General features: G+C 44.2%; 1 protein-coding gene across 2 annotated transcripts in view; it reads right to left on the bottom strand.

The window, feature by feature from the left end:
- Window positions 1-25,184, bottom strand: part of sema4f (sema domain, immunoglobulin domain (Ig), transmembrane domain (TM) and short cytoplasmic domain, (semaphorin) 4F) — a 234,365-nt gene that overhangs the window by 97,962 nt on the left and 111,219 nt on the right. For both annotated transcript variants that reach the window (XM_060837263.1, XM_060837356.1), the window contains exons 4-6: window positions 13,763-13,861; window positions 9,354-9,462; window positions 569-685 (exon numbers count right to left, since the gene is read on the bottom strand). In XM_060837263.1, the coding sequence (XP_060693246.1) occupies window positions 569-685; window positions 9,354-9,462; window positions 13,763-13,861 (325 nt within the window). The remainder of the gene's footprint in view (window positions 1-568; window positions 686-9,353; window positions 9,463-13,762; window positions 13,862-25,184) is intronic.

Here is a 25,184-nt window from a genome sequence, read left to right as displayed (position 1 = left end):
TATTCTTTCCTTCTGTCTCTCTTGGTCTCTCTCTGTATGCTCTAAATAGACTAATTCCCATGTAGATCCTGCTCTCTCACTCATTATAAAATAAAAATTACATTGCGCTAAAATCTCCTTTCACTTACTTATTCAAGACCACACAAGCATGATTGTCTCCTCAGGGTTCACTCCCTCCATGATCTACTGATTTTTAAAATCCAGTGTTGGTATAACTGAATCACTGCGTATTGATTTCACAATGCATGGATCTTTAAATGGATATTTAACATAGCAAATAAAAACTTCCAAAAATCTTCACAGGAACGTTTCAGACAGCAACTGAGAAAATCCAAGTCATGCAAAAGAGATACTAGGGCTGATAGGCAGAAGTTTGATAATCTTGATTCTTTGTGCCTTGTTGGAATAATCCTTGACATTGCCACTATCATGTATAGTAGATGTAAAGTGCTGGCAAATGGGACTAGATTAATTTAGGATACCTGGTCGGCATGAACGAGTTCGTCTGAAAGGTCTGTTTCGATGCTGTACATCTCTAAGATTCTAAAAGACAAAGAGAAAGTCTCACCACTCAGCCATTTGACAGAGTCCTCCGTGCGGATCTTTTCTTGCCATCTTGTATTCTTAACTACAGCTGGATCTTTGCCCTGAAAATCAATTGCTGTTGCTGCATATAGCACTCCATCTGAAAGCAAACGCACAAATGGGCGAAATAAATCATTCAAGCATGATCCAGCCACCAAAATCCAGGTTCATGCTAGTTGCATTCATTAAGGTTATTCAAGGAAACACAACAAACACCAAGTGCAAATTACAATGAAAATCCAAATTGTGCAACATCTGGAAAAGTTCCACAGATTAGGCAATGTCTGTGGCAACAGTTATTAAATGGGAAAACACAGAGGAATGACAAGTCGGAATACAGGAAAGAGATTGAGGCATGGTGTAAAGAACAATCCATTAATGTCAGCAAAATGAAGGAGTTTGTCACGGGCTTTAGGAAACAGACTGGAGGGCATGCACCCGTCCGCATCAATGGTGCTGAGGTGAAGAGAGTAAAAGGTCCTGGGAGTGATGATCACCAACTATCTGTCCTGGCCCACTCATGTCAATGTGACAGTCAAGAAACCACAACAGCTTCTCTCTCTCTCTCTCTCTCCTCAGGAGATTTAAGGAAGTTTGGCACATCCACAAAGACTTTTATCAATTTTTATAGATGCACCATTGAAAGCATCCTGTCTGCATGCATCACGGCTTGGTATGGCAATGCTCTTCCCAAGATCTCAAGAAACTACAGAGAGTCGTGAGCACAACGCAGTCCACGCAAACCAGCCTTCCATCCATTGACTCCATCTATACTTCCTGCTGCCTCAGAAAGCAACCAACTTAATCAAAGACCCCTCCCACCCAGGCTTTACACACTTGACAATGGAAAGGCAATGGTAAAACATTTATAGAGCACACAGGTGAACTGCTCATTCTGGTCTGGCACATAAATAAAATGGTAAAGGTGGCTACACCATGGTGTACTGGGGAAGTTAATGATAGCATTGAAATAAAAAGAGCTACAAAGTGACGAGAAACAAACAGAGGTGGGATTCAGATTAGATTACTTACAGTGTAGATACAGGCCCAACAAGTCCACACTGACCCTCCGAAGAGCAACCCATCCAGACCCATACCCTTACAATCACCCCTTCACCTAACACTATGGACAACTTAGCACAGCCAACTCACCTAACCTACACATTTTTGGACTGTGGGAGGAAACCAGAGCACCCAGAGGAAACCCACGTAGACAATGTGCAAACTCCACACAGACAGATGCCTGAGGCAGGCATTGAACACGGCTCTCTGGCACTGTGAGGCAGCAGTGCTGACCACTGTGCTACCGTGCCGCCCAGATGGAAGCAGTTTAGAATTCAGCGAAGGAGGTCAAAGGGATTGATTAAGAAAAGGAAAAGGGAGAATGAGAGTAAGTCTGCAGGGAACATAAACACTGGCTGTAAAAGTTTCTCTTCATATTAAAAGATTGGTGACCTCAAATGTAAGACTCTTATAATTAGAGACAGGGAAATTTATAATGAGGAACAAATAAATGGCTGACAAACAAAATACATGATTTGGTGCAGTGGTCACAGAGGAGAACACAGGGTTTGGTGAGAGGGAGGAACTAAAGATACTCAGTATTAATAGGGAAATGGTACTGGGGAAATTGATGGGATAGTAGACCGATAAATTTCCAGGCCCTGATAATCATTTAAGGAAGGACTTAAGGAAGTGGCCTGAGAAATAGTGGATGTCTTTGTAGTAACCTTCAAAGATTCTATAGACTCTGGATCAGTTCCGACAGATGGAAGGATAGGTCGTGTAACTCCAATCAACCTGCAATTATACAGGGCTTTGGTAAAACAACACTGGAATATTGTGTGCCGTTTTCGTCTCCTTATCAGGAAGGATATTCTTGCTGTAGAGGGAGTACAAAGCTTTACCAAACTGAATCCTGATGTGTTGGGACTGACGGATGAGGAGAGATTGAATTGATTAGGCTAATATTTCTGAGTTTAGGGGCACGATGGAAGGATCTCATAGAAACCCAGAAAATTCTAACAAGACTAAACAAAATAAATGTTCAAGATGTTCTGAATGGAGTGGGGTAGTGCAGAACCAAGGGCGACAATCTAAGGATATGTGATAAACCATTTAGCACTGAGCGGAGGAGCAATTTCTTCACCCAGAGAGTGGTGAGCCCGTGGAATTTGCTACCAAGCATTTGAGACTAAAACATTGCATCATTTCAAAGAGGAGCTGGATAAAGCACTTGGAGAAAAAGGGAACTGGGGAAAAGCAGGAACATAGTATTGAGTCTTGGATGATCAGCCATGACCATAACGACTGGCCGAGCAGGCTCAAAGACCCAAATTATCTATTCTTGCTCCACTTCTGTTTTTTTGGAATTGGTGTTCAGATAAGTCGGATATGGATGCTAGGGCAGTTGCTTGCTCCTCCTGCAGAATATGGCAGGTGGAACACATAGCACACGTCTCCGCTGGCTACATCTGTGGGAAGTGCATCCAACTCCAGCTCCTTGAAAACCGTGTTAGGGAATTGGAGCTGGAGCTGGATGAACTACGGATCATTCGGGAGGCTGAGGGGGTAATTGAGAGGAGTTACCGGGAGTGGGTCACTCCTAAGGCTCAGGGACAAGGATAAATGGGTTACAGTTAGGGGGAGGAAAGGGGACAGACAGACAGTGCAGTGATCCCCTGTGGACATTCCCCTCAGCAATAAGTATACCGTTTTGGATACTGCTGGGGGGAATGACCTACCAGAGGAAAGCCATAGCAGTCAGTTCTCTGGCACTGAGCCTGACACTGTGGCCCAGAAAGGAAGGGGGCAGAATAGAAAAGTACTCGTGGTAGGGGACTCGCTAGTTAGGGGAATCGACGGGAGGAGATTTTGTGGTCAGGATCGGGATTCCCGGAAGGTATGTTTTTTTAGATTAGATTAGATTACTTACAGTGTGGAAACAGGCCCTTCAGCCCAACAAGTCCACACCGACCCGCCGAAGCGCAACCCACCCATACCCCTACATTTACCCCTTACCTAACACTACGGGCAATTTAGCATGGCCAATTCACCTGACCCGCACATCTTTGGACTGTGGGAGGAAACCAGAGCACCCGGAGGAAACCCACGCAGACACGGGGAGAATGTGCAAACTCCACACAGTCAGTCGCCTGAGGTGGGAATTGAACCCAGGTCCCTGGCGCTGTGAGGCAGCAGTGCCAACCACTGTACCACCGTGCCGCCCCTGGTGCCAGGGTCCGGGACGTCTCCGATTGGGTGTATAAGATTCTGAAAGGGGAGGGCGAACAGCCAGAAATCGTGTTACATATTGACACTAATGATATAGCCAGGAAAAGGATCGAAGATATAAAAAGTGATTTCAGGGAGTTAGGATGGAAGCTGCAATACAGGACGAACAGAGTAGTGTTCTCTAGTTTACTACCGGTGCTACAAGATAGCGAGGTGAGGAACAGGAAGTGGGCGCAGCCTAATACGTGGCTGCGCAACTGGTGTAGGAGGGAGGGCTTCAGAATCGTAGATAATTGGGATGCCTTCTGGGGAAGGTGGGACCTGTACAAGAAGGACGGGTTGCATCTGAACTGGAAGGGGACCAGTGTCCTGGGTGGAAGGTTTGCTTGAGTAGTTCAGGAGGGTTTAAACTAGTATGGCGGGGGGGTGGGAACCTGAGCTGTATACCAGAGGTGAGAGTTGATGCAGATGAGGCAATAGCAAGAGGTAGTGGGAAGGATTTTCCTGGCAAGGAACTAAGGTATCAGATAAAGTGTGTTTGCCTTAACGCAAGGAGTATCAGGAGTAAAAGTGACGAACTTAGAGCATGGATCAGTACCTGGTGCTGTGATATTGTGGCCATAACAGAGACATGGGTTTCTCAGGGACAGGAATGGTTGCTGGATATTCCAGGGTTTAGAGCATTTAAAAAGATGAGGGGGGGGGGAGAAAGAGGAGGGGGGTGTAGCACTACTAATCAGAGAGGGTATCACTGCTACAGAAGCTTCCATTGTCGAGGAAGATCTGCCTACCGAGTCAGTATGGGTGGAAATTAGGAACAGCAAGGGAGCAGTCACCTCTTTAGGGGTTTACTACAGGCCTCCCAATAGCAACAGGGAGATGGAAGTAAGCATAGGTTGGCAGATTTTGGAAAAGTGTGGACGTAGTAGGGTTGTTGTAATGGGTGACTTTAACTTTCCCAATATTGATTGGAACCTCCTTCAAGCAGAAGATTTGAATGGAGCTGTTTTTGTAAGGTGTGTTCAGGAGGGTTTCCTAACTCAGTACGTTGACAGGCCGACGAAGGGAGAGGCCATTCTAGACTCAGTGCTCGGAAACGAGCCGGGACAGGTATCAGATCTTGTGGTGGGAGAGCATTTTGGTGATAGTGACCACAACTGCCTCACATTCTACATAGCTATGGAGAAGGAGAGGATTAGGCAAAATGAGAGGATAATTAATTGGGGAAGAGGAAACTATGATGTGATTAGACATGAGTTAGGAAGCATGGATTGGGAGCAATTGTTCCATGGTAAAGGCACTATAGACATGTGGAGACTGTTTAAGGAACAGTTGTTGCAAGTGATGAATAAATATGTCCCTCTGAGACAGGCAAGAAGTGGTAAGATAAAGGAACCTTGGATGACGAGAACGGTGGAGCTTCTCGTCAAAAGGAAGAAGGTAGCTTACATAAGGTGGAGAAAGCTAGGGTCAAGCTCAGCTCTACAAGATTACAGACAGGCGAGGAAGGAGCTTAAAAATGGTCTGAGGAGAGCCAGGAGGGGGCACGAGAAAGGCTTGGCAGAACGGATTAGAGAGAACACATAGGCATTTTACACTTACGTGAGGAAAAAGAGAATGGTCAAAGAAAGAGTAGGGCCGATCAGGGATAGCAGAGGGAACTTGTGTGTGGAGTCTGAGGAGGTAGGGGAAGCCCTAAATGAGTTTTTTGCTTCTGTCTTTACGAAAGAAACAAACTTTGTAGTGAATGAAACCTTTGAAGAGCAGGTGTGCATGCTGAAATAGAGGTAGAGGAAGCTGATGTGCTGGAAAATTCGGCAAACATTAAGATTGACAAGTCGCCAGGCCCGGACCAGATTTGTCCTCGGCTGCTTTGGGAAACGAGAAATGCAATTGCTTCACCACTTGTGAAGATCTTTTCATCCTCGCTCTCCACTGGAGTCGTACCTGAGGACTGGAGAGAGGCAAATGTAATTCCTCTCTTCAAGAAAGGAAATAGGGAAATTCACGGCAATTACAAATCAGTAAGTCTCACATCTGTCGTCTCCAAGGTGTTAGAAAGGATTCTGAGGGATAGGATTTATGACCATCTGGAAGAGCATGGCTTGATTAAATGCAGTCAACACGGCTTTGTGAGGGGCAGGTCATGCCTCACAAACCTTATCGAGTTCTTTGAGGATGTGACTAGAAAAGTTGATGAGGGTCGAGCTGTGGATGTGGTGCATATAGACTTCAGCAAGGCATTTGATAAGGTTCCCCATGGTAGGCTCATTCAGAAGGACAGGAAGAATGGGATTCAGGGGAACATAGCTGTCTGGATACAGAATTGGCTGGCCAACAGAAGACAGCGAGTGGTAGTAGAAGGAAAATATTCTGCCTGGAAGTCTGTGGTGAGTGGTGTTCCACATGGCTCTGTCCTTGGGCCTCTATTGTTTGTAATTTTTATTAATGACTTGGGTGAGGGGATTGAAGGATGGGTCAGCAAGTTTGCAGATGACACAAAGGTTGGAGGTGTTGTTGACAGTATAGAGGGCTGTTGTAATCTGCAGCGGGACATTGACAGGATGCAGAGATGGGCTGAGAGGTGGCAGATGGAGTTCAACCTGGATAAATGCGAGGTGATGCATTTGGAAGGTCAAATTTGAAAGCTGAGTACAGGATTAAGGATAGGACTTTTGGCAGTGTGGAGGAACAGAGGGATCTTAGTGTGCAGGTACATAGATCCCTTAAAATGGCCACCCAAGTGGACAGGGTTGTTAAGAAAGCACATGGTGTTTTGGCTTTCATTAACAGGGGGATTGAGTTTAAGAGTCGTGACATCTTGTTGCAGCTCTATAAATCTTTGGTTAGACTGCACTTGGAATACTGCATCCAGTTCTGGTCGGCCTATTATAAAAAAGATGCAGATGCTTTGGAGAGGGTTCAGAGGAGGTTTACCAGGATGCTGCCTGGACTGGAGGGCTTATCTTATGAGGAGAGGTTGACTGAGCTCAGACTTTTTTCATTGGAGAAATGGAGGAGGAGAGGGGACCTAATTGAGGTATACAAGATAATGAGAGGCATAGGTAGAGTCAATAGCCAGAGACTATTTCCCAGGGCAGAAATGACTAACACGAGGGGTCATAGTTTTAAGCTGGTTGGAGGAAAGTATAGAGGGGATGTCAGAGGCGGGTTCTTTACACAGAGAGTTGTGAGAGCATGGAATGCATTGCCAGCAGCAGTTATGGAGGCAAGGTCATTGAGGACATTTAAGAGACTCCTGGACATGCATATGGTCACAGAAATTTGAGGGTGCACACATGAGGATCAGTGGTCAGCACAACATCGTGGGCTGAAGGGCCTGTTCTGTGCTGTACTGTTGTATGTTCTATGACCTAGCAAGTCATCATAAAGTAGTCTGTGAACAATATCAATAGAAACAGAAGGTCAGATGTCACTTTTTCAACACATGGCCATATTAGAAGGTGAGTTGTGACATGACTTGGAGAAAATGCAACATCACTGGGATGAATCCAGCAGCACGTAACTTCACGTCACTCTATCTCTGCCATTTTTCTTGCCGCAATAACATCTAGCACTAATGGACGAACACTGAATCTAATTGGCCAACAACTAAATTATTGTTGTCTCATTTGATTGGAATTCAATCTGAAGAAATGCACTTGGGCAGGACAAATGATCACATATATCTAGGTATGCAAATACTCTGATCCTCTCGGGTATAAGGATAGGTCGATAAAGTGGTTCAGAAGGCATACGAGATACGTGCCTTTATTAGCTGAGGTACAGGGTTTCAGAGCAGGGAGGTTATGCTGGAGCTGTATAAATATTGCTTAGGCCACAACTAGAGTATTGCATGCATCGGGAGATGGTAGCTGAGTGATAGTATCATTAAACTATTAATATAGAGATCCAGGTAATGTCCTGGGGACCACGCTTCAAATCCCACAGATGGTGGAATTTCAATTCCATTAAAATCTGGGATTACGAATCTAATAATGACCATGAATCCATTGTTGATTGTTGGAAAACCCATCTGGTTAATCAATGTTTTCAGGGAAGGAAATCTGCCATACTTTGGCCTACATGTGAATCCAGACACTCAGTGTAGTTGTCTCTCAACTGCCCTCTGGGAAATTAGTGATGGGCATCAAATGCTGGCTGGCCAGTGATGTGCACATCGTGTGAATGAATATGAAACAAAAAGTTCTGGCATACATATTACTGGAGGGATGTGCTCGCACTGAAGAGGATGCAGTGACGATTTACCAGATGTTGCCTGGACTGTAGACCTTCAGTGATGAAGAGAGATTGGACAGATTGGGGTTGTTTTCCTTACAGCAGAGGAGATTGAGAGGGGACACAAGATCCATAAGATATAGGAGAAGAATTAGGCCATGAGGTCCATCGAGCCTGCTTTTTCGATCACGGCTGATATGTTTCTCAAATCCATTTTTCTGCCTTCTCCCCATAACCTTTGGTCTCCTCACGAATCAAAAGTCTCTCTACCTCTGTCTTAAAGACACACAATGATTTGGTCTCCACAGCCCTGTGTGGCAATGAGTTTCACAGAGTTGCCACCCTCTGGCTGAAGAAATTTCTCCTCGCCTTCATTCCAAGAGTCATCACTTCACTCAGATACTTTTGCCTCAGGTTCTAGGTTTCCTATTAATGCATACATCTTCTATATATCCACTCCCAGCATTCTATAAAATGGAGGTGCATAGGCTGGGTATTGCCCCTTGATGGAGGGATCAATAAGATATAAGAGATGAAATTAGGCCATTCAGTCCCATCAAATCTGCTCTGTCATTCAGAAGAATTAGGCCATGAGGTCCATCGAGCATGCTTTTTCGATCATGGCTGATATGTTTCTCAACCCCATTCTTCTGCTTTCTCCCTATAACCCTTGATCCTCTTGACAGTCAAGAACCTACCTATCTCAGTCTTAAATATACCCAATGACCTGGCCTCCACAGCCTGCTGTGGCAGTGAATTCCATAGATTCACTGATGTCTGGCTGAAGAAATTTGTCCTTATCTCCATTCTAAAAGGTATTCCCCTAACTCTCAGGCTATGCTCTCAGGTCCTAGTCTCTTCTACCGCTGGTGGCATAGATTTAAGTTGAGGGGGATGAGGTTTAGAGGAGATGCTAGGAAAAACCTTTTTTACCCAGAGATTGGTGGGAATCTGGAATCTGCTGCCTGAAAGGATGGTGGAGACAAAAGCCCTCAAAAGATTTAAGAAGTATTTTGATGTGCATCTGCAATATCAAGGCATACAAGGCTATGGGCCAAGTGCTGGAAAATGGGATTAGAATAATTAGATGGTTGCTTTTGACTGGCACAGATACATTGGACCGAAGGCAGTTTTCTTTGCTGTCGACCTCTATGATTCTGTGACTTCAGGACTGCAGGAGATGTACTATTTCCTATATTTCTATGTATGCTTGGAATGAAACCACAGCAAGTGACAGCCATTCTAGGAGACATAAAAAGGGTCAGATTAGAATCTTCCCATTTAGAATCACTTACCTGCTAGGGTAGCAGCAAATGGGTCCTTTGGTTCAAATGGACATTTCCCTCGTCCCTTTTCCATTCCTTGTACTCTACTCTCTGATGTGTTGACAGAATTGAAGATGTTCTGAAATACAGCATTGCACATCTATGAAAATTATGTACTATACTGAAAGCTGCACATAGTAATCCTGTAGCCATCTCTCCATAATTGTGACCAGATCATATTTATTCACTTTGATGCACACTATCAATTTGTTTACTTTGTTATGAAAGCTAAGCACATTCAGATATAGATCTTTTAGTTTTTTTGGTCATCTTCATGGCATTTGATGGTCTTAGGATTTTATTCTCTGTTCCTTCCTGCCATTCTTTGACTTTCATTTCTCATCGAAGTACTTTTGGCACAACTCCATTCCTTGATTTGATAGTTAACTCAAATTTGATCCCTCACAACCGTTTTTAGTATGAGGCCTTCTCTACTTCCCTAATTGTACAGAGAAAGTGAGGCCTGCAGATGCTGGAGATCAGAGTTGAAGAGTGTGCTGCTGGAGTAGCAGAGCAGGGCAGGCAGCATCCGGGGAGCAGGAGAGTTGACATTTCAGGCATAAGTCCTGATGAAGGGCTTATGCCTGAAACGTCGATTCTCCTGCTCCTCTGATGCTGCCTCACCGGCTGTGCTTTTCCAGCATCACACTGGTTCCCTGACTATATGACTCATGAGAACACCCATCCAGCACAATTCAAATGTGCACTGCCCAAATAGTACAGACCCCACAATCTCCAGTACTGGTGCCAGGGGCCTACCAACCAGAATCCACTTTTCACATCCAGTCTGTGAGGTATGCATTCACTTCTCTAGTCTCTTTCATATGATGCCAATCCACACTTGGTTCAAGTGGAAATTCAGAGATTATTATATTTAAGGTTCCCCTTTCGAATTTAACCTCACACTCCCTCAGCAGTACCTCTCTTCCAGTTCTATCAATAGAGATCATCCTGATTTGAATCACAATCATTGAATTTTAAAAAATTCATCCATGAGGTGTGAGTATCGCTGGCTGGGCCAGTTTTTATTGCCCATCATAGTTCCCCTTAAAAAGGTGGCAGTGAGCTGTATTCTTGAATCACTGCAGTCTATGTGCTGTAGGTCCACCTACAATTCTGTTAAGGAATGAATTTCAGGATTGACTAAGCAATACTGAAGGAATACCAATATTTCCAAGTCAGAATTATGAGTGGCTTGGAGGGCAACTTGTAGATGAAGGTGTTCCCATGTATCTGCTTCCCTTGTCCTTCCAGATAAAAGCGGTCATTGGTTTGGAAGGTGTTGTCTAAGAATGTCAATGTCTGCACAGACCATAAAAAATAGAAACAGGAGTAGGCTGTTCAGTCCCTCAAGGCAAAAGCGAGGACTGCAGATGCTGGAAACCAGAGTTTAGATCAGAGTGGTGCTGGAAAAGCACAGCAGATCAGGCAGCATCTGAGGAGCAGGAAAATCAACGTTTCGGGCAAAAGCCCTTCATCAGGGCTCGATTTTCCTGCTCCTCGGATGCTGCCTGACCTGCTGTGCTTTTCCAGCACCACTCTGATCTGAATACTCTGTTCAGTCCCTCGAGCCTGTTCCGTCATTCAATAAGATCTGACAATTCTTACATCCACTTTTCTGCCTTTTTCTATAACCCTGGATATGCCAGCTGATGAAGATTCCATCTCAGCCTTAAACATACATCATGTCTCTACTCCAACAGCTCTCTCTGGTAGGAGTTCCAAGGACTCTTAAACCTTCTGAGAGAAGAAATTCCTCTACACCTTACTCTTAAATTGGGGCCCCTTTATTCTGAGATTGTGTCCTAGACTCTCCCATGAGGGGAAACAAGCTCTCAGCATTTACTCTTTCGAGTCCTTAGGAATCCTAAAATCTTTTAAACTCCAGTGAGTAGCCTTTGCTCATAAGACAATCCCATCATACCTGGGACCATCCTAGAGGACTGTCTCTGAACTGCCTCCAAGAAACAATACTTTTCCTTAAATAAGGGGAACAAATCTGCTCACAGCACTTCAGATGTGCTGTCATCAGCACCTTGCACAGTTGCAATGAGACTTCCTTATTCTTATACTCGAATCTCCTTGAAACAACATTCGATTACCCTTCCCAATTCCCTGCTGTATCTGTGTTTAGCTTTCTAGATTTAATATACAAGTAAGGCCTAGTCCCTTTGCGCTGCAGCTTACTCAACTTAAGTAATTTTCTGAAGCTCTGCAATGCATCTTGTAGACAGTACACACTACTGCCACTGAGCATCAGTGGTGGAGGGAATGGATGTTTGTGGATGTGGTGCCAGTCAATGGGCTGCTTTGTTTAATTAGATTTCCTACAGTGTGGAAACAGGCCCTTCAGCCCAACAAGTCCACACCGACCCTCCGAAGAGTAACCCACCCAGGCCGATTTCCCTCTGACTCGTGCACCTAGCATTGTGTGCAATTTTAGCATAACCAATGCACCTGACCTGCACATATTTTTGGACTGTGGGAGGAAACCGGAGCAAATCCACGCAGATACGGGAGAATATGCAAAACTCCACACAGACAGTTGCCTGAGGCTGGAATCAAACCCGGGTACCTGGTACTGTGAGGCTGCAGTGCTAGCCATTGAGCCATTGTGCCACCATTCTAGATGGTGTCAGGCTTGTGTGCTGTTGGAGCTGCACTCTTCCAGGTAAATGGCAGTATTCCAGCTTTACTTGTGTCTTGTCGATGGTGAATAGACTTTGGGGAGCTGGCAGGTGAGTTATTCACTGCAAGATTATTGGTATTTGTCTTGGTCTTATAGCCATTTCATTTCAACATTTTGATTCACTTGTATGATTTAAGCATCTCTGGCTGGGCCAGTGCTTATTGGTCAACATTTAATGCCCTAAGAAGGTGGTGCTGAGCCAAGTTTCAAATAACTGTAGACAGACTGGATGTGATGCAGACAGACCAACAATGCTTGAGAGAGAGATTTCAACAATTTTGACCCAGCAACAATGAAGGAAAGGCAATATATTTCCAAGTCAAGATGGTGAATGGCTTGGATGGGAACTTGCAGGTGGTGTTGCTCCCATTTAGCTATTGTCCTTGTCCTTCTAGATGGAAGTGTTTCTGTGTTTGGAAGGGGATGCCTAAGGATGTTTGGTGAATTTTGGGATTCCACTTTGAAGACAGCTCACACTGCTACATCTGAGAGTTGGTGGTGGAGTGACTACACGTTTGTAGATGTGGTACCAAACATTCAGGCTGCTTTATCCTGGATGCTGTCCAGTTTCTCCAGTGTTGTTGGAGCTGCACTCATTCGCGCAAGTGGGGAATATTCCATCACCCTCCTGACTTGTGCTTTGTAGATTGTAACAGGCTTTGGGGAGTCGGGGGCGAGTTACTTGCTGCAGTATTTCTAGCCTCTGATCTTCTCTTGCAGGCATAGTGTTTATATGGTGAGCCCAGTTGAGTTTCTGGTCAGTGGTAACCCCCAGGATGTTGATAATGGAGGATTCTTTGATGGTAATTGAATTTCAAGGGGCAGTGTTTAACCTCTCTTTTATTGGAGATGGTCAATGCCTGACATTTGTGTCACATGAATGTTACTTGCCACTTTTCAGCCCAAGCCCAAATATTGTCCATGTTTTGCTATATTTGAAGACGGACTGCTTCAGTATCACAGGAGTCAGAACTGTTTTCTGACGAGGGGTCATATCAGACTTGGGACGTTAACTCTTTCTTTGTAGAGTCGATAGTGCTGGGTTTGCTGTTGGTATTTCCAGTTATTTGGCCTGTGTCATGTCATCTGCCTGATTTCATTCCTTTTTGAGGCTTCATTCTAGCTCTGGCCTGTAGCCATTGAAGTAGATCTTAAGGTGGAGGACCTAATTACTGCTCTTTTCTCATCTGTTGAAAGTACTGCTCCTGCCGTCACTTGGGAGGAAGCAGTCCCTTAATTAACTTGTTTAATTCCAACTCCTAGTTTCAGAATCCCTTTCCCTTTTGCATGTAAAAGCAATTGTACTGCATTTTCTACTGCTCAGTTTTACCACTACCAACCTAAATAGGAAGTAGGTGGATGTGGTTCACAGAATGGGGAACTTACTAACAAAAAAAATGAACTGCAGACTCTGTAAATCAGAAACTAAAACAGAAGTTTCGGGTAAAATTCAGCAGGTCTGCCAGTATCTGTGGAGAGAAAGCACATTTAACATTTCATGTGCAGTCACCATTCTTCACAACTTTCTTTGTTGAGGAACTAATTAACCTACTGCCACCCTCAAGGCATTTAAATTCAGGAATCCTTTATAAATACATTTACACTGCTTTAAATGAGAGATGTTTATTAACTTAGGTGAGATTTGTTTATCCTTAGGTTTCAGCAGGAAAATTATTAAAAATACACTTACGATGTATGCACACTGAGGATCAAAAGCATATGTCCCGCAGGCAAAGAGATGTGTCTCATTCCAGGCTTTCAGAATTCGAATATAGTTATGGCACTTGGTCTATATTAACAAAAGAAAAAAAAGAGCATTAGTCAATTAACCAGAAATCAAGTCACAGAAAAGGAAATAATGTTACAAATTATTTGCTCTGTTGGACTGTCATACTCCCAGATTTGAAAACCATAGTGATGGGTACAATAAAAATTGACACTGCTGGATGATTTCTTTCCTAACGGATAGGTTATCAAGCTGGACCTGTGACATTAAGAACTTTTGAATCTACAGCATTGGTGTACTGATACTCAATTGATGTTTAAAAATCACAAACAACATTAAACAGGGTGGACAGTCGGAGTCTTTTCCCAGGGTGAAAATGTCAAATACTAGGAGTCATAGAGTCACAGAGATGTACAGCATGGAAACAGACCCTTCGGTCCAACCCGTCCATGCCGACCAGATATGCAAACCCAACCTAGTCCCACCTGCCAGCACCCGGCCCATATCCCTCCAAACCCTTCCTATTCATATACCCAACCAAATGCCTCTTAAATGTTGCAATTGTACCAGCCTCCACCACATCCTCTGGCAGCTCATTCCATACACGTACCACCCTCTGCGTGAAAAAGTTGCCCCTTAGGTCTCTTTTATATCTTTCCCATCTCACCCTAAACCTATGCCCTCTAGTTCTGGACTCCCCGATCCCAGGGAAAAGACTTTGTCTATTTATCCTATCCATGCCCCTCATAATTTTGTAAACCTCGATAAGGTCACCCCTCAGCCTCCGAAGCTCCAGGGAAAACAGCCCCAACCTGTTCAGCCTCCCCTTATAGCTCAAATCCTCCAACCCTGGCAACATCCTTGGAAATCTTTTCTGAACTCTTTCAGGTTTCACAGCTTTCTGATAGGAAGGAGACCAGAATTGCATGCAATATTCCAACAGTGTTGAAATATTCTAACCAATGACCTGTACAGCCGCAACATGACCTCCCAACTCCTGTACTCAATATTCAGACCCCAATAAAGGAAAGCATACCAAGCGTCTTCTTCACTATCCTATCTACCTGTGACTCCACGTTCAATGTGCTATGAACCTGCACTCCAAGGTCTCTTTGTTCAGCAACACTCCCTAGGACCTTATCATTAAGTGTATAAGTCCTGTTAAGATTTGATTTCCGAAAATGCAGCACCTCGTATTTATCTGAATTAAACTCTATCTGCCACTTCTCAGCCCATTGGCCGATCTGGTCCAGAGCCTGTTGTAATCTGAGGTAATCTTCTTCGCTGTCCACCACATCTCCAATTTTGATGTCATCTGCAAACTTACTAACTGTACCTCTTATGCTCGCATCCAAATCATTTATATAAATGACAAAAAGTACCGATCCTTGTGGCACTCCACTGGTCACAGGCCTCCAGTCTGAAAAAGCAACACTCCACCACCGCCCTCTGTTTTCTACCTTTGAGCCAGTTCTGTATCCAAATGGCTAGTTCTCCCTGTGTTCTGTGAGATCTAACCTTGCTAACCAGTCTCCCATAGGGAACCTTGTTGAATGCCTTCCTGCAGTCCATATAGATCTCATCTACTGCTCTACCCTCATCAATCCTCTTTGTTACTTAGAGTCGTAGAGACGTAAAGCATGGAAACAGACCCTTCGGTCCAACCCGTCCGTGCCGACCAGATATCCCAACCCAATCAAGTCCCACCTGCCAGCACCCGGCCGATATCCCTCCAAACCCTTCCTATTCATGTATCCATCCAAATGCCTCTTAAATGTTGCAAGTGTACCAGCTAGTGAGGACTGCAGATCAGAGCTGAAAAATGTGCTGCTGGAAAAGCGCAGCAGGTCAGGCAGCATCCAAGGAGCAGAAGAATCGACGTTTCAGGCATAAGCCCTTCTTCAGGAAGTGTACCAGCCTCCACCACTTCCTCTGGCAGCTCATTCCATACACGTACCACCCTCTGTGTGAAAAAGTTGCCCCTTAGGTCTCTTTTATATCTTTCCCCTCTCACCCTAAACCTATGCCCTCTAATTCTGGACTCCCCCATCCCAGGGAAAATACTTTGTCTATTTATCCTATCCATGCCTCATGATTTTGTAAACCTCTATAAGGTCACCCCTCAGCCTCCGACGCTCCAGGGGAAATAGCCCCAGCCTGTTCAGCCTCTCCCTATAGCTCAAATCCTCCAACCCTGGCAAAATCCTTGAAAATCCTTTTTGAACCCTTTCAGGTTTCACAACATCTTTCCAATAGGAAGGAGACCAGAATTGCATGCAATATTCTAAAAGTGGCCTAAACAATGTCCGGTACAGCCGCAACATGACCTCCCAACTCCTGTACTCAATACTCTGACCAATAAAGGAAAGCATACCAAACGCCTTCTTCACTATCCTATCTACCTGCGACTCCACTTCCAAGGAGCTATGAACCTGCACTCCAAGGTCTCTTTGTTCAGCAACACCCCCTAGGACCTTACCATTAAGTGCATAAATCCTACTAAGATTTGCTTTCCCAAAATGCAGCACCTCGCATTTACCTAAATTAAACTCCATCTGCCACTTCTCAGCCCATTGGCCTATCTGGTCAAGATCTTGTTGTAATCTGAGGTAACCCCCTTCACTGTCCACTACACCTCCAATTTTAATGTCATCTGCAAACTTACTAACTGTACCTCTTATGCTCGCATCCAAATCATTTATGTAAATGCCAAAAAGTAGAGGGCCCAGCACTGATCTTTGTGGGAGTCCATTGCTCACAGGCCTCCAGTGTGAAAATCAAACCCTCCACCACCACCCTTTGTCTTTTACCTTTGAGCCAGTTCTGTATCCAAATGGCTAGTTCTCCCTGTATTCCATGAGATCTAACCTTGCTAATCAGTCTCCCATGGGGAACCTTGTCGAACGCCTTACTGAAGTCCATACAGATCACATCTGCTGCTCTGCCCTCATCAATCTTCTTTGTTACTTCTTCAAAAAACGCAATCCAGTTTGTGTGACATGATTTCCCATGCACAAAGACATGTTGACTATCCCTAATCAGTCATTGCCTTTCCAAATACATGTACATCCTGTCCCTCAGGATTCCCTCCAGCAATTGGCCTACCACCTGGTCACTGGTCTATAGTTCGCTTGTTTGTCCTTACCACCCTTCTAAAACAGTGGCACTACATTAGCCAACCTCCAGCCCTCCAGTCACCTCACCTGTGACTACAATACCTCAGCAAGAGGCCCAGCAATCACTTCTCTAGTTTCCCATAGAGTTCTAGGGCACACCTGATCAGGTCCTGGGGATTTATCCACCTTTATGCATTTCAAGACATCCAGCACTTCCTCCTCCGTAATATGGACATTTTTCAAGGTGTCACCATCCATTTCCCTACATTCTATATCTTCCATATCCTTTTCCACAGAACTGGCTCAAAGGTCGAAGACAGAGGGTGGTGGTGGAGGGTTGATTTTCAGACTGGAGGCCTGTGACCAGTGGAGTGCCACAAGGATCGGTGCTGGGCCCTCTACTTTTTGCCATTTACATAAATGATTTGGATGTGAGCATAAGAGGTACAGTTCGTAAGTTTGCAGGTGACACCAAAATTGGAGGTGTAGTGGACAGCGAACAGGGTTACCTCAGATTACAACAGGATCTGGACCAGATGGGCCAATGGGCTAAGAAGTGGCAGATGGAGTTTAATTCAGATAAATATGAGGTGCTGCATTTTGGGAAAGCAAATCTTAGCAGGACTTATACACTTAATGGTAGGGTCCTAGGAAGTGTTGCTGAACAAAGAGATCTTGGAGTGCAGGTTCATAGTTCCTTGAAAGTGGAGTCGCAGGTAGATAGGATAGTGAAGAAGACGTTTGGTATGCTTTCCTTTATTGGTCAGAGTATTGAGTACAGGAGTTGGGAGGTCATGCTGCGGCTGTACAGGACATTGTTTAGGCCACTGTTGGAATATTGCATGCAATTCTGGTCTCCTTCCATCGGAAAGATGTTGTGAAACTTGAAAGGGTTTAGAAAAGATTTCCAAGGATGTTGCCAGGGTTGGAGGATTTGAGCTACAGGTAGAGGCTGAACAGGCTGGGGCTATTTTCCCTGGAACGACAGAGGCTGAGGGGGTGACCTTATCGAGGTTTACAAAATTATGAGGGGAATGGATAGGATAAATAGACAAAGTCTTTTCCCTGGGGTTGGGAAGTCCAGAACTGGAGGGCATAGGTTTAGGGTGAGAGGGGAAAGATATAAAATAGAACTAAGGGGCAACTTTTTCACGCTGAGGGTGGTACGTGTATGGAATGAAGTGCCAGAGGAAGTGGTGGAGGCTGGTACAATTGCAACATTTAAAAGGCATTTGGATGGGTATATGAATAGGAACGGTTTGGAGGGATATGGGCCGGGTGCTGGCAGGTGGAACTAGATTGAGTTGGAATATCTGGTCGGCATGGACGGATTGGACCGAATGGTCTGTTTCCATGCTGTACATCTCTATGACTCTATGACTCTAAACACTGATGCAAAATACTCGTTTAGTATCTCCATTTTCTGCTGCTCCACAAAAAGGCCGCCTTGCTGATCTTTGAGGGGCCCCATTCTCTCCCTAGTTACCCTTTTGTCCTTTAAGTATTTGTAAAAACACTTTGGATTCTCCTTAATTCTATTTGCCAAAGCTATTGTTGTGGTTCTGTTCGCCGAGCTGGAAGTTTTTGCTGCAAACGTTTCGTTCCCTGGCTAGGGAACATCATCAGTGCTATTGGAGCCTCCTGTGAAGCGCTGCTTTGATGTTTCTTCCGGTATTTATAGTGGTTTGTTCTTGCCGCTTCCGGGTGTCAGTTTCAGCTGTAGTAGTTTGTATGTGGGGTCCAGGTTGATGTGTCTGTTGATGGATCTTCTTGCCGTTTCCGGGTGTCAGTTTCAGCTGTAGTGGTTTGTATATGGGGTCCAGGTCTATGTGTCTGTTAATGGAGTTTGTGGATGAATGCCATGCCTCTAGGAATTCCCTGGCTGTTCTCTGTCTGGCTTGTCCTATGATGGTAGTGTTTTCCCAGTCAAATTCATGTTCCTGGTTGTCTGAGTGTATGGCTACTAGGGATAGCTGGTCGTGTCGTTTTGTGGCTAGCTGATGTTCATGGATGCGGATTGTTAGCTGTCTTCCTGTTTGTCCTATATAGTGTTTTGTGCAGTCCTTGCATGGTATTTTGTAAACTACGTTAGTTTGGCTCGTGCTGGCTATTGGGTCCTTTGTTCTAGTGAGTTGTTATCTGAGTGTGGAAGTTGGCTTGTGTGCTGTTATGAGTCCTAAGGGTCGCAGTAGTCTGGCTGTCAGTTCTGAGACGCTCCTGACGTATGGTAGTGTGGCTAGTCCTTTTGGTTGTGGCATGTCCTCGTTCCGTGGTCTATCTCTCTCATGTTCCCTTTTCGCCCTCCTGATTTCCCTTTTAAGTATACTCCTACTGCCTTTATATTCTTCTAAGGATTCATTCGATCTATTCTGTCTTTACCTTACATATGCTTCCTTCTTTTTCTTAACCAAACCCACAATTTCATTAGTCAGACAGCATTTCCTATACCTACCAGTCTTCCCTTTCACCCTGACAGGAATATATTTTCTCTGGATTCTCATTGTCTCATTTCTGAAGGCTTTCCATTTTCCAGCCATTCCTTTACCTGCGAACATCTGTCCAATCAGCTTTCGAAAGTTCTCGCTCAATGCCATCAAAATTGGCCTTTCTCCAATTTAGAACTTTAATTTTTAGATCTGGTTTATCCTTTTCCATCACTATTTTAAAACTAATAGAATTTAATGGCTCTCCATAATAGGTTTATGGAGAGCAGGGAGAAGTTTAAAGGAGATAAGTGTGAGGAAAGTTTTTTTATACACAAGAGTGGTATACACACCGGGTGGCACAGTGGTTAGCATTGCTGCCTCACAGCGCCAGGATCCCCAGTTCAATTTCAGTCTCAGGTGACTATCTTGTGGAGTTTGCACATTCTCCCCGTGTCTGCGTGGGTTTCCTCCCACAGTCCAAAGATGTGTAGGTTAGGTGAATTGGCCACGCTAAATTGTTCACCATGTTAGGGGTAAGTACATGGTATGGAAATGGGTCTGGGTGGGTTACTCTTCGGAGAGTCAGTGTGGACGTGTTGGGCCAAAGGGCCTGTTTCCATGCTGTAGGGAATCTAATCTAGTGTGGTGGGTGCCTGGAACACACTGCCAGGAGAGGTGGTAGGAGCAGATGCGATAGCAATATTTAAGAGATATTTAGATTGATATATAAACAGATAAGGAATAAAGGGTTACAGGCCATTTATGGGATTAGTTTTGAATAGCATCATGATTGGCACAGACATGATGGGCTGCACTGTTCCATGTCCTAATATTCTCAGTTTGGTATTCATGGCTCCAAAATATCAATTTATGTTGGCCAAAGTACAAAACAAGTGCATAAAAAAATCAATTCAGAAGAACCAGACTATGGTTGCTTGAATACTTGCATTCAAATTCAACATCACTAAGGCCTTCACAAAAAATGTCACCAATAAAGGCAAGAGCTAGACTGGGGTCAAGCATCCCTGTCGAACAGCTCCAAATGAGAAAGGAAGTCAGTTCATTAGACTGGAGAACCAGACTGGACTTGAATGCAACACGCGGTCAATCAACTGGATTATTACAAGCAATGTAACAGATTGATACAGTCAGCCCTCGGGGTTCAAAACAACCACAGGAAGAGGGTAATCTTCACTGAAACAGCTCCACAAGAAAACAGAGTAAATAGATAGTTCTAATCTCAATGTGGAATGGCACTTATGCAGCAGTTACCTGCGAAACAAAAGTATGTGGGGTGAGGTGAGGGTCAGAGCGAGATGCAATTGTGGTGTAATTGTAATGGCAAACTCTTAGTTTTGTTTGCAAGTTTGAGTCAAAGTTTTTTGTTAGGATTTGTTGCCACGAGGCCTAGAAAACTTTCTCACCCTCTCTCACCACACTCGTCTCATTAATTACATACCTCGACTCTGTGGCATATATCACACTAATTTTCATAGAATCATAGAATCCCTACAGTGTGGAAACAGGCCTTCAGCCCAACAAGTCCACACCGACCCTCCAAAGTGCAACAAACCCAGATCCATTCTCCTAACCTAATATAGGATCATAGAATCCCAACAGTTTTCTGACCCATTTTATCACTTGTCCTTCCTGGAACAATTCACCTCTCAGCAGGTATCTCCCAAATATCAACATCTATTGTGGCTGTGCCATCTTTAAGACATTACATGCAAGCAAATGAACGCTAGCATTCTGAAAGTGCCTCACTTACTAATGATCAGAATCAGAACAAGATGGAGAAGGGAAAGATGACATTGCACATCTTTGACAGATACCTGCAAGATAGAGTGGGTTCATAAAAGGAGTTTTGCTTATGGAGGATACCAGAGGAGGCTGTGCCACCAGACCCTCCTAGCCGAGTCCCAGGTCACCACTCCTGCAGGGACACCGAGACACTGGTGTTCTGTCAAATGAGTCAGTGCCACATTGCAAATGTTGGTCATGACACCTTCTCTCTCGCTTGTCTTGCAGGTTTGGCAAGCCACTAAGTGATCTCCAGGAAACTTCTGGGTGCAAAAGGATGTAAATACTGGTATGCAGATCACAGGTTTCAATATCTGGTGAGCACCTCACTGCGAGAACTCCACAGTTGGAAGAACCAGCTCAGACTGCTGGCAGTTGGAGGACTGCCACAGATCAGACACCTGCAGAGTCCCAGGCAGGAGATGACACTATGGTGTCACCAATCAGGAACTGTACCTGAATGCACACAAACAGCACCATGAGCAGACAGGCAAATGGGATTCAATGGTTCTCATTACCCAGACAATGCAGTAGTACAGTAAACCATGAAGATCATTCCCTTGTTTTTAAACTATATTCGCCTGTTTCTAGATTCTCATGCAAGAGGAAACATCCTTTCTACATCCATTTGGTCATGTCCTCTCTGGATCTCACTTGTTTCATTCAGTCATCTCTGACTGTTCTAAATTCCAGTGGACACAAACCTAGTCTGTACAGCCTTTCCTCATAAGGCAATCCACTCATTCAGGTATTAGTTGAGTAAGCTTTTCCTGAACTGCTTCCAAGAGAATAAAATTCTTCACCAAGTACAATGATGATAAGATACAGGAGAAATTACGCCTTCAATCTGTACTGTAAACAGGTCGGGATGAGGTGTCAAACAATGCTTTATATAACTGAAACAAAATGCACTTAATAAATGCACTCTTGCATTACATTCCCCTCAAAATAAAACATAAAATTCTATTAGCTTTCCTGCTTATTAACCTTCTATGAAGCATGCACTAAGATATGCAGATCAACGTTTTGACTAGCAAAAGGGTCATCTCAGCAAACCCTGCAGACAAATCTGTATGTATTTCCTCCAGGTGCTCCAGTTTCCTCCCACAGTCCAAAGCATGTGCAGGTTAGGTGGATCAGCCAAGGGAAATGCAGGGTTAAAGGGACAGGGTAGGTGAGAGGTGGGTCTGGATGGAATGCTCTTTGGAGGGTCGGTGTGAACTCGATGGGCCGAATGGCCTTCTTTCACACAATAGGGATTCTCTGATTCTAGAAACCACTGAACAGCTGTCTAATCTTTCACTCTGTTCTTAACACCCATTTGTTTTGTATGCAAGTGTAGAATGGGAATTTGTAAGGTGTCTAGAGATCTAACTGGTAGAGTTATATGCTGACAGTTCTTACTGAAGGGAGAGGGAGTTGCACTTTTGATTAGGGTGAGTATCACAACTGTAATCAGAAGTGTAAATAATTGAAGAATCATCCAATGAAGCTTTGTGGATAGAGCTAAGAAATAAGAAGGAGATGGTGATTGTACTATAGCCCCCAAACAATCAACAGCAATTAGAGGAACAAATATACAGGGAGATGAGGGAGACTTGCAGGAGCAATAGGGCTGTCATAGTAGGGGATTTTAATTTTCCTCACATAGACTGGGACTGCCATGGTGTTAAGAGCTTAGATGGAGTGGAATTTATTAAGTGCATTCAGCAAAGTTTCCTCAAGCAATATACAGAGGATCCTACTCAGGAATGGGCAAAACTCGATCTATTCTTGGGAAATAGGGTAGGACAGTTGATGGAGATAAAGTGATGGAGCAGTGACTATAGTTCTATGAATTTTTAAATAGTTATGGAGAGGGACAAAACTGGTTCACAGGTTTAAGCTCTAAACTAGGGCAAGGTGAATTTTGATGGAATTCGGAGCTTGCAGGGGTTGATTAGAGGAGTTTGTTTGCAGGCAAATAGACCTTCAGCAAGTGGGAGGCTTTTAAAAGTGAGAAAGCTAGACTTCAAGGTTGCTATGTTCCTGTGAAGGTGAAAGGCAAGGTTAGCAGGAATATGGAACTCTGGATGACAAAGAGATATTGAGGCTTTGATCAGAAAAAAGGAGGCGTAGCTCAGGTACAGGCAGCAGGGATCAAGAGAACCCCTGGAGATATATAGGGGATACAGAAGTTTACTGAAGGAGGAAATCAGGAAGGCGAAAAGGGGACACGAGATTACCTTCCTCACTGTCTCGGCTGGCAAGATTAGGGTGAATCCAAAGATGTTCTTTCATATATTAAAGGGAAAAGAATAACTAGATATATTTCTCCTCTGTGTTTACCATAGAGAAAGACAAGAAGGCTTGGGAACTTGGGGAAGTTAGTGGAGATATCTTGGGGACAGTCCATATCACTATAGAGGTAGTATCGGAAGTATTAGAATGTATGAAGGTGGATAAGTTTTCTGGTCCTGACCAGATGTATCCAAGAACATTGCAAGAGGATAGAAAGAAATTGCGGGGACCCTGGCTGATATTTTTGTGTCATCCTTAGCCATGGGTGAGGTCCCAGAAAACTGGAGGGTAGTAATTGTTGTGCCTTATTCAAGGAGGACTGTAAAGAAAAACCTGGGAACTATAGACTAGTAAGCTTAACATCTGTGGTGGGTAAGTTACTTGAGAACATTCTGAGAGATAGGATATAATACATTTGGAAAGACAGGGTTTCATTAGGAGTAGTCAGCATGGCTATATGCATGGGAGATCATGCCTCACAAATTTGTTACAGTTCTTTGATGAAGTGACCAGGGAGGTTGACAAGAGTAGGGCAGTAGATATAGTCTATATGGGATTTCAGCAAGGCCTTTCATAAGATTCCACATGGTAGGCTGCTCTGGAAGGTCAGACTGCATGGAATATAGAGCGAGCTGCAAACTGGATACATAATTGGCCTGATGGCAGGAAGCAGACTGTAATAATGGAAGGATACTTGTCAGACCGGAGGTCTGTGACTAGTGGAGTGCCTCAGGGGTCAGTTCTGGGCCCATTGCTGTTTGTTATCTATACCAATGATTTGGATGAGAATATTTAAGGCATGGTTAGTAAGTTTAGAGACGATACTGAAATAGGCAGTATCGTGGACAGTGAGGAAGGTTCTCAGAAATTGCAGCACGACCTTGATCAGCTAAGGAAGTGGGCCCAGAAATGGCAAATGGACTTTAATATAGGTAAGTGTGAGGTCTTGCACTTTGGAAAGTCAAATCAAGTTTCATGGCGAATGTAGGGCCTTCAGGAGTGTAGTGGAACAGAGACACCTTGGGAGTTCAGGAGCATGGTTTTCTGAAAGTGGAGTCACAGGTGGACAGGACAGTGAAGAATGCTTTTGGCACACCAGCCTTCATCAGTCAGGGCACTGAGCATAGATGTTGCAGTTGTACACGACGTTGCTGAGGCTGCACTTGGATTATTGTGTTCAGTTTTGGTCACCTTGCTATTGGAAGGATGTTATTAAACTGGAAAGGGTACAGAAGAAATTTATAAGGATGTTATTAGGAGTCAATGGTCTGAGTTATAGGGAGAGGCTGGACAAGCTAGGACCTTTTTCTTCAGAGCATAGAAGACTGAGGGGGGATGTGATAGAAGTGTATAAGGTCATGAGATGCATGGATAGGGTGAATGCACTCAGTCTTTTTCCCAGGGCTGGGGAATCGAGGACTAGAGGGCATCAGTTTAAGGTTAGAGGGTAAAGAATAAAAGGGAACCTAAGTGGCAACTTTTTTTACGCAGAGGGTGGTATGCATATGGAATGAGTAGTTGAGGTGAGTACATTAACAACATTTAAAAGGCATTTGGACAAATATGTGAATAGGAAAGGATTAGACGGATATGGGCCAAGTGCAGGAAAATGGCATTACGGTGGGTGGGTGGATATTTTGGTTGACAAGGACCAGCTTGAGCCCAAGGGCCTGTCTCCGTGCTGTAGGACTCTATGACTCGAATCGTGTAAAATTAACTGGAGTCTATTTATTTCTAGTAAGTAGCCATTCTTATTAAATA

This window comes from Hemiscyllium ocellatum, chromosome 1 (assembly GCF_020745735.1).
Source record: "Hemiscyllium ocellatum isolate sHemOce1 chromosome 1, sHemOce1.pat.X.cur, whole genome shotgun sequence".
NCBI classification, from domain to species: Eukaryota; Metazoa; Chordata; class Chondrichthyes; order Orectolobiformes; family Hemiscylliidae; genus Hemiscyllium; species Hemiscyllium ocellatum.
This window is presented reverse-complemented; position numbering and strand designations above follow the sequence as displayed.